Genomic DNA, 9,426 nt, shown 5'->3' on the forward strand with positions numbered 1-9,426 from the left:
ATACCAGCGCGTAAAATAAAAATGGATGGGATATGAATTGTTGTATGTCTCAACTCCTAAAACTCTATGTAAAATATTAAGAAATAAATACATAATAGTAGAATGAACACCATAAAACTTTTTTTTATTATTATTATTATTATCCAGTGTTGACACAGATCAAGACACAGGTTAAAGTGCAGCCACAGAATTTGGTAAAAAAGACATTTAAAGGCTACAGTAGAATGCTTTTTAAACTCCGCTCTGATTGCGCTTCGTTTGCCTGTAGTGTGCGTATGCATAATGACGTGAGGCATTACGTGGCCTGTAGTGTGCGTATGCATAATGACGTGAGGCATTACGTGATATTGGATTGGTCATAGGCTGTAATCGCCGATACCGCATTTTAGGCAGTATCGGAGGCATTTCCGATACTGGTATCGGTATCGGTACAACTCTATTCTTTTCCAAACCATAACCAAGTATTTCGGTGCCTAAACCTAACTGCCAACCCCTTCTTACTGCTGACCCATTCTTTGCCAAGATAAAATGCAAAAGGATGTCCTGTAGTCATGACCAGGGCCTCTGCCAAGTGGCAAATTATGACGAGTAGGTATGAGATCACGTTGGATTTCACCTTCATCCGCTGAAGGAGGAAAGTCCTCTATGCACACTGTAAATCTGAGTTTAACACGTGCACGTACAAGTTACTGCAGAGGGGCTGCCACCTTTTTTTCCTTTTCAGAAATATGTAGAAAGTATACATTGGCACCAATCCAACATATGTTGCCTTTTGCAACAACCTATCTTTGTGAAAATGGATTTTTACTCCCTTACCTACCTGAAAAGCAAAAACAGTCTGAGGCTCACAACCTCCAACCGTTCAGTTTAATATGCAATTCAGTTTTCTACAATATATGTAGCCGGGGGTTGCTGCTCCGTCTCTCTTTCAGCTAAGGGATCCTTGGCCTAAAAAATGTTGAAGACCCCAGCGCTACATAATAAAGTACAAATGTTACATATCCGTGGTTTGCAGAAACATATAATGCCAACATTTATTCTGGCAATTGGGTTGTTTTTGTCCCCCTTTGACAGCAGCCTCAGTAGACCACAATGCAATGCAACCGCAAGACATGTTCTGAGTTAACTCATCCTCTCTGCTGTCGTTTACAACATATACAGACGCTGATCTATTGATGTATCACCTTATTGTTCACAGAGGGGTAACAGGATAGGGCTGCTGACGGGAAATCATAATGTGTGTGCACGTGTGTGTGTGTGTGTGCGTTCAATGAATATTTGTGGTGAAAAGCACGTATGCACGAGGGTTCAGGACTCAGTGGTAGACTGTCTGTCTCCCCAACTGTCAGTGCTTACAGCCCAGTCGTGATGAATGAGTGGAGCAAAAATCAATACGGCAATCTGTCTGATGATGTGGTGAATTAAATATAACTCAGAGAAACAAGACTGGGTTTCTATCTACAACAAATCCGCCGACTTTTGATTTCCATGCATTTGAAAATGTTTACGAGTGGAGGTCAGCAAAGATTTAGATTTTAAATCACTAATAGTTCCCACATAGAGGAGCCTTTGAAGCCGTGACCCATTATGTAAACTGGTCACAGTTGTGGTTTGTGTATTCCCATGCTCTCAACATACACACATTCCTCGAGGTCTTAGTGACAGAAGCTTAGTTGGAGATTATGTCGGCTCTGAGAAAGTGTGGCAAAACGTGGTGCTCTGTGTGTGTGTGTGTGTGTGTGTGTGTGTCCACGCGCTTGTGTCTACGTGTGCACATTTTGTCATGTCTTTGCTGCATATGCGATGCTGCTGTAGGTGGTTTCAAATGAGAAGCTGCCAGGGATTTTTCAGCGCACACGGACAGAATCTGAATCACAAGTATTTCAAGTGGAAATCTTTCTGCGCCTGTGCCAATGTCAAATAACAGCAGTTTTATCTGACGTGAGAGGAAGGATTTTCCTGTTTGCCCCTAAAGAAGGCTGTGTGGTTTGTTTCTCTGAGCATGAAGAGTACATTAAGTTCTCAGCTAAGATGAATCATATTGATTGAAATAGAGATATAGAGCATTTTTGTTTGGGCTACTGTCAAACATATGACAATTATACCACATATCCTGTATTTTTTTTTACTTTGAAATATGTACTTACAGAGTTTTCTTGTAAACAACAAACTTATGTTTACATTCAGTTTTTCCCACCAAAATGTGTTACATCTTCTCGGTCTAGAAAATATGTTTAATGCATTTCCTTTCTCATAGAACATTTGGATAACTGATTTTCTAAACATTTTCAGACTTTACTTACATCCACTAAACCTCTTCTTCATCCCTACTGTTTGCTGTCACACTGCTATGCTTCTGTGGGAAACTTTTGTCAGATCTGTGTGTTGTGTGACTGCAAGCTCCTGCGTGTGCATCTTTAGGCACAAGATACAAACAAAACGGGGATCTGCTCATGGAAACTCACTACCAGGGCATCAGAATACACTAATACAGTTCTAGTATGTTGCAGAGAAAAGTTGCAGCGGTGTGAACTGGACGGTCTCAGCTCGACTCAAGCCAGCTGTCACCTGCAACTCAGCTGGTCAATTTGCCGGTGGCTGGTTTTAGGAAGTGAAGCACGTCACCTGTTTCAACAGCCAGTCGGCTTGTAGTGAAGTCTGCTTGTCAAGTCAAAACGACAGTAGACGGTGTGTTCACTTGCTGCGGCAGGTGCTCTGTCCCCGCTGAGCCCTGTGTTTTGGTGTGGTCACTGCTGCAGCTTGCTGTCTGTGCTTATGCCCCTCCACACACATTTTAATTGGTGCTGGTTATTTATATAATTGTGGCGCATTTATTATGAATACAGTCCATCTGATGCTCGTTTTGTTTCTGTTTTTCGCCGTTTCATCACTACTACAAATGCAGCTGTAGCCAGTATCTCATTATCATGATCCTCATTCATGTTTTAAGGAGCTACAAATTATAATATAAACCTGACAAGCTGGGAATCAGAGTGCAGAGGGTTGTTGCACAGACATGATTCACCGTCTCATCTAGTTGCACTGGTGTGAACCAGCAGGTTTTTTCAACGCTGCAGAACGGTGCATTGCAATTAGTTGCCTGTTTCAACTTGTCTTGTTGCGAATCTTTGGTCTGAACTGGGCTTCACATACACATTAAAACAAACGTTTAGCGTGTGTGTGAGATGCACCTGGCTTTTCACCAACTCCAATGTAAACCCATCCGCATCATTATCTAACGCACAGCGCAGTGGACTTATGTAACCCTTTTTAGCTGAAAGTTGCATAATATATTTAAGGTTTTTGTATATTAAGTCCAGGTTTTATTAGGCCAGGAAATCAGAAGCCACTAGGATCGATTACTGAGTAAACCAAACTGTACACCAGCTCTAACACTATGACACAAAATTCTCCCTTTGAAGGAATGATACCTCCTTTTAATTAGAAGTTAAGAGAGAGAGGGAAACAAATATAAATATTTACAAGAGCACAATTATTATCCGTGTAATTGGAAAACAAAAATCCTACCTTACTAAATTCAAGTTTCAGTTAGACCCAAATTTCCTTCAGTCACTTTAATCACTGAGGTGGACACAGTTCTTGTGTCTGACACTTGTCATCCAGAACTAGGTGACAGTTCTGTTAGTGCCGCTGTGGAAGTGTGCAGCTGTTCGTCTTACCGCACTGTAGAATGCATTGGTTGAGTGTGTGTAGACACAGTCCTTGTAATCCACGGCTTCAATCTTCTGCATCCAACTGAGTCTCTAGTTCATCTCCATTGGGCTGTAGCTCGCCATCAAACATCCAACAGTATCCAGGCTCAAACTCCATGTAGGTCCAAAAAACCTGACCTGTAGTGGGTAAGGTCAGAACTCACATTCAATCTTCTAATCTGAAATAATAGACAATAAAATAAAAGCTGCAACATGTCTTATGAAATCATCTCACTGTGTTCTATATTATCAACAAGAGTATAAATGTCAAGTCCTCTCGATGTTCTTTAGATTAACTAAAGAGTAAAAATGAGTGTTGAAACATTAGTAATATTGTAAATTATCAACAAAAACACATTCGGGGAACTGCGATTGCTGAAATAATCTTATTCGAAATGTAAAGGACTATCAAAATGTCCTCTCCTTTGCATGACAGTGGGCATCACAACACCAACACCAAGAAAAACACCTGCCTCATGCCCTTCACCATGCAATAATGACCCACAGTCACATGCACAAATATTAACTAACAATTAGCAAAGGTACAGTTTTGTGTAATTAAGGCACAGATTCTGGAGCTTAAAACAACACCAATAAACGTTCAGTGTGCAACAGATATGCAAAGACTTAGTACACAGTTACACTTCAAAATAGCACAACTAACACTTTTTGCATCAGTAAATGGCATTTTCCTATGTGTTTGTTAGCATTACGGCTAGCACTTCTCTGTTAAACATACCAGCTAGTGCTTATTGTCCCTCAACGTATAATAATTACATATGTCTCCTAATATTTTTAACACTGAACACCAGTTATTTTCTGTACATTCTCTTTATATGATTAAACAGTTTTTTTATGTAACATCTGTACCGATTCTGGTTAAATCTTATGTGCATAGATTATTTAACCTGGGTTACACCTAGTTTAAAGAACATGAAAGTCTGCTCAGAGTGGCTGGATGGGTCAAACATACACCGGACTTTGACCCACGAGACTGGTGTTGGAGACTAACAAATAACAACATCGGTGGTGTTTTGTAACGACATCCGCAATCTTTTCCAAACCATAACCAAGTAGTTTTGTTGCCTAAACCTTGTTGTCAACCTCTTCATACTGCTGACCCCGTCTTTGCCAAGTACAACGCAGAAACATGTCCTTGAGTAAGTGCCAAATTATGAGGAGGAGGTTTGAGATCACGTTCGTTTTCACATTCATCCGCTGAAGGACTTCAGTTTTCTGTACACACTGTAAATCTGAGTTTAACACGTGTAGGTACAAGATAATTATGTGACACCACAACTAGTGTGGAAATCAATCTTGGTCCAATATGTTACTTACACAAACTGTGTAAGATGTGAAAACTTAAAGCCTCCATTACACATACACTGAGAATGGACTTAGGAGACATCACAGATCATAGATTCAGATACAAATTATTACTCAAAGCAGCATATTTTTTTTTACATGTTTATAAACATTTATTGAGGGGATCTTTACAAGTTCATACATGTGTATATATATATAGGGATGTGCTCTTCAAAAGATCTATAATCTATTACATGGGCACAAAATAAAAGTGTAGCAATTAATCTGAATGATATCAGCTGTTGTTGCTTTATGTTTTGTTTGAACCTCTTTGAAAATCTTCGCAGGCTAAGGTGTGTAAAGGTCTCTAATATCTAATCCAATTATTGCTGCTTTCTTTGATAACTATATTCACTGATACCTGGAAATGTTTTTATGCATGAGCAGGCCCACGCTGGCTTTGTTGTTCAGCCAAAAGGGGTTGAGTTGACAATCAGACACAAGCTGTTTAAATCTAGCCTGACACCGACGTGGGATCCAGGCAGCAGTCTAATTATCCTCTTGTGTGTGTGTGGCCCTCAGCCTGTGTGATTCATCTACCTCTCTTACAAACCTGAGAACCACATAAACCTGGAGATGCCAAAGGAAAAAAAAAGCCTGGAGGAGCTTTTCTGATTCTTCACAGTAGAGCAGTGCTGCCTGGGTCCTTAAGGCGTCGTAAATCACTCACGGTTACTTTCACTTGTGTTTGATCACTAATCACATGATCTTTTGAATATTAAAATTTATGTTAATGTCCCCTCTGAGGAGTGAGACTAGGTGCACGGGCGTCAAGCTCCTTGTTAGCATCATAATGACTGCTGGAGATCTAAGGGTGGAATTATTTCTGGTTCAGGTGTTGAACTGTGGAAACCAGTCCCACAGATAGTTGTATCTCTCTTTGAGCTGTGATTCACTGAGGCACACTGTCAACAAACGTACCGTTTGTGAGCAAAGACAACAATGAATGAATTCAGTGTGCCTTGCCAGGCTGATCGGGTGAACAACACAAGGAGATCAAGTATTAGATGGGAGACTTACTGCAGCTTTTCATAGATATTCCAGTCAGCCAACCAAAGCTGTGAAGTTTAAATGAAACTGCAGTCAAGTCTCAGCTGAGGGCAACAGGGTGCAATAGAGAGAGCACCTGGATTTAAACCCACCATTATGCCTGACGCTGAGGTGTCCTGTAATAAGAATCCCAACAACGAATTCCCCTTCAGGGATCAATAAACATATTAATGATGTCCACTCTATCATTTTTATCTGCAGTATCTGTCTCTCCTCAGCTATGCAGTGATAGCTTACGGCTGTGCAGAGTGTCCCAAGCTGAGCTGCGGCCGCGAGGGATGTGACACAGAATTCTGCTACCACTGTCGGCAGCTGTGGCACCCCAACCAGACGTGTGACCAGGCCCGGCGTCAGCGAGCCCGCCACACCTCAGGCGGCACCGATGCCTCCACGCTGTACGTCTTCAATGAAGAACCCGGAGGAGGTGAGACTGACAGCCACTCTTACATTCCCTTTTTGTGTTTAAACCTCCTGTACCACAGTATATGTAAAATAAATGTAGTGTAGCCACCCCTCACACATTAACTCTGTTGCTGAAGATGCAGAGGAGATCAAAGCGTGCCCTCGCTGCGGTGCCTACATCATGAAGACCAATGATGGCAGCTGTAACCGTATGAACTGCACTGTGTGTGCCTGTCAGTTCTGCTGGCTGTGTATGCAGGAGATCACCGACGTGCACTACCTCAGGTACTCAGCTCACACTCATGAACACATTAACAATCTAAACCAAATGCTCACATCTAACTTGTAAAGTGTAATTTCATTTTTTCTATACCTTTACAAAAGGCTTTTTTTATATTTTCTTTTTCTTTAAATTAAAAAGAAATCATCAGGCATAAAGCTACTTGAACAGTGCACTTTTTTGTAACTGACAAATAAATAAATTGACAAATAATAATATAAAAAATGTGCAGACAAACAATTAAGCACTACCATCAAAAAAAAAGACAAAATAAATAAATACATAAATAATAGTAATCAAAAGAAAGAACCCTAAGGTCCAAGTGTAGCAGGTCACCAGGAGTAGTTACTGCAGTACTGGGTGTTATGATCAAATAATTGCATCACAACATATCTTAGGGTTTTAGCAGTATCACCTTGCAGAGTGATGTGATGATGTGAACGTCATGTGTACCGTCATGCAGGAAGTGATGCATTCAATGGGCACTTCAATGTAAAACGCCCAAACTAGATACCTCTAAAGGTGCTGTGACAACAGGCTTTTGCAAAAATTCTTGATGAATTGAAAACATTGGGTCTGCGTTTAACAGAAAACTATATCAAAACATTAGTTTACAAACTTGTGCAGTATAATCAATATGTCAAATTTCCAGTCATATGCTCAGTAATGTCCAACCAAACAGCCCTTTCCAACAGTGAACTGAAAGTGAAACTTGTCTATGCTCTCTTCAAACCCAGACTCCATTGACAAAAAACATAATTTTACCTCGCTTAACACAGGAGCTGCTGGTCTACTGCTGCTTTAATCAGTTAGTTAGTTAGTGTTATTGTGCGACAAAACAAAACTGATCAAGGCAGTGCTAGACCAGCAGCTCCCATGTTCAGTGAGGTAAAATTACAGTTTTTGTCGATGAAGTCTGGCTTTCATTTTCATTTGTGTCATTTATTTAATTTATAAGGACAGCACACATTAATCAACATTTCTGTAAATGTGCTGGTGTCAGCCAGCTGGCTAATTTTCCTGGGCAAGATGTTTTGAAATCAATAAAAGAATAAAATTCACAGGACATAGACAGCATAAAGACTACAGCAAACAGAAATTGTCAAGATAGATCAGAAGCCATGCAAAGCAACAAGCAGAGCATCAGTACAATACAATAACACAACAACAGCATGTTAGCACAAACAGACATGTGAGCAACATGAAGCACCAACACACAGATTAGCATCACATTCAAACATGCAGAGCAGCAATAGAAAGTAAACATCGATAAAATACAATAGTCATTATGTAGGTCTTAATAAAATGTTAAAACATGCAGTTCAAGGTAAGCCAGAAAGGCTTTGAAGTGAGTGTAGGTAAATTTCACTTTCAGTTCAGTTTTAAGTAGTAAGGTTGTTGTGAAAATGCATGTGTTTGGGCAGTACTGAGCATACGACTGGATAAATGAGACTTAGATTGTCTGCACGAGTTGTGTGAGAGTTTGTAAATGGATGTTTTGATATAGTTTTGCTGTTGTTAAACGTGGACCCCTATGCCTTCAGTTCATCAAGAATTTTGTTTGTGTTTCTGGATTCTTCATTCACCGGAGGCATGTGAGAAAAACAAAGTTTTCTTAATGAATTGAACCTAACACGGGACAAGTAAATGATATACAAAGGATTATTTTGGGGATGAAGTATTCCTTTAAGTAAGCTAACATGCTCAAGATTTGCTGGTTTCAGCTCCTTAAATGTGAGGATTTTCTGTTTCTGTCTGATTGTAAATTAAATGTATTTCAGTTGGTGGGTCAAAAGCTTTTTGAAGATGCTGCCTTGGGCATTTTCCACTATTTTCTGAGATTTTATAGACTAAACTAAAATCTAAAAAACAATCAACAACATCACTGATAATAAAAATAACCATTAGCTGCACCCCACAATGACTGATCTTGGTGTTTGGGACCTACAAAGTGAATGTACTGCACAAAAACACAAGAGAAACAGCAGCAGAATTTGATCCCTGTCTCACAGCAGCATGAGGTGAGACAATGCTCTGTGGCACTAGTCCAGCTTTGGTAAGATACTTTGGTCGATTCTTCAATTCTTCCATAAAGAACAACTAGCTTCACTAAAATGAGTGCATCTGTGATCATATCACTATTCCATCTGTATCTTTTAAAACAACACCCAGTCAGAGATTTAAAAAGAAAAAAAAAACTGTGCCAGTCAGCAAGGCATGACCATTATGTCATTGTTTAGAGGCTGCGCTGCTTTAAACTGTTCGTCTGGGCCTCCATTGATTTTTCCAGTCCTGGAAAGGAGTCAGAGCTGACTTGTCATCAATTAATCAGTTCTATCTGCCTCCATATTTCCATGCAGCAGAATATGTAACTCAAGCTACAAGACGAGCTTGAGTAGAAGCTGATTCGCTGAATTTGAAGAAGCAGTCTAAAGGGGATCTACAGTCAGGTCCATAAATATTTGGACAATGATACAGTTGTCATCATTTTGGCTCTGTACACCACCACAATGGGTTTTAAATGAAACAATGAATACCTGCTTAAAGTGCAGACTCTCAGCTTTCATTTAAGGCTTTTTTCAAAAATGTAGTATGAACCGTGTAGGAATTACAACC

General features: G+C 40.0%; 1 protein-coding gene across 3 annotated transcripts in view; it reads left to right on the forward strand.

Annotated features, from left to right (window-relative positions):
• The window catches only part of si:ch211-278j3.3 (E3 ubiquitin-protein ligase RNF19B), a 43,968-nt gene that overhangs the window by 19,022 nt on the left and 15,520 nt on the right, over nucleotides 1-9,426 (forward strand). For 2 of the 3 annotated variants that reach the window (XM_050058643.1, XM_050058645.1), the window contains exons 4-5: nucleotides 6,347-6,552; nucleotides 6,668-6,815. In XM_050058643.1, the coding sequence (XP_049914600.1) occupies nucleotides 6,347-6,552; nucleotides 6,668-6,815 (354 nt within the window). The remainder of the gene's footprint in view (nucleotides 1-6,346; nucleotides 6,553-6,667; nucleotides 6,816-9,426) is intronic. The other variant, XM_050058644.1, reaches the window with a different exon arrangement.

This window comes from Epinephelus moara, chromosome 12 (assembly GCF_006386435.1).
Source record: "Epinephelus moara isolate mb chromosome 12, YSFRI_EMoa_1.0, whole genome shotgun sequence".
NCBI classification, from domain to species: Eukaryota; Metazoa; Chordata; class Actinopteri; order Perciformes; family Serranidae; genus Epinephelus; species Epinephelus moara.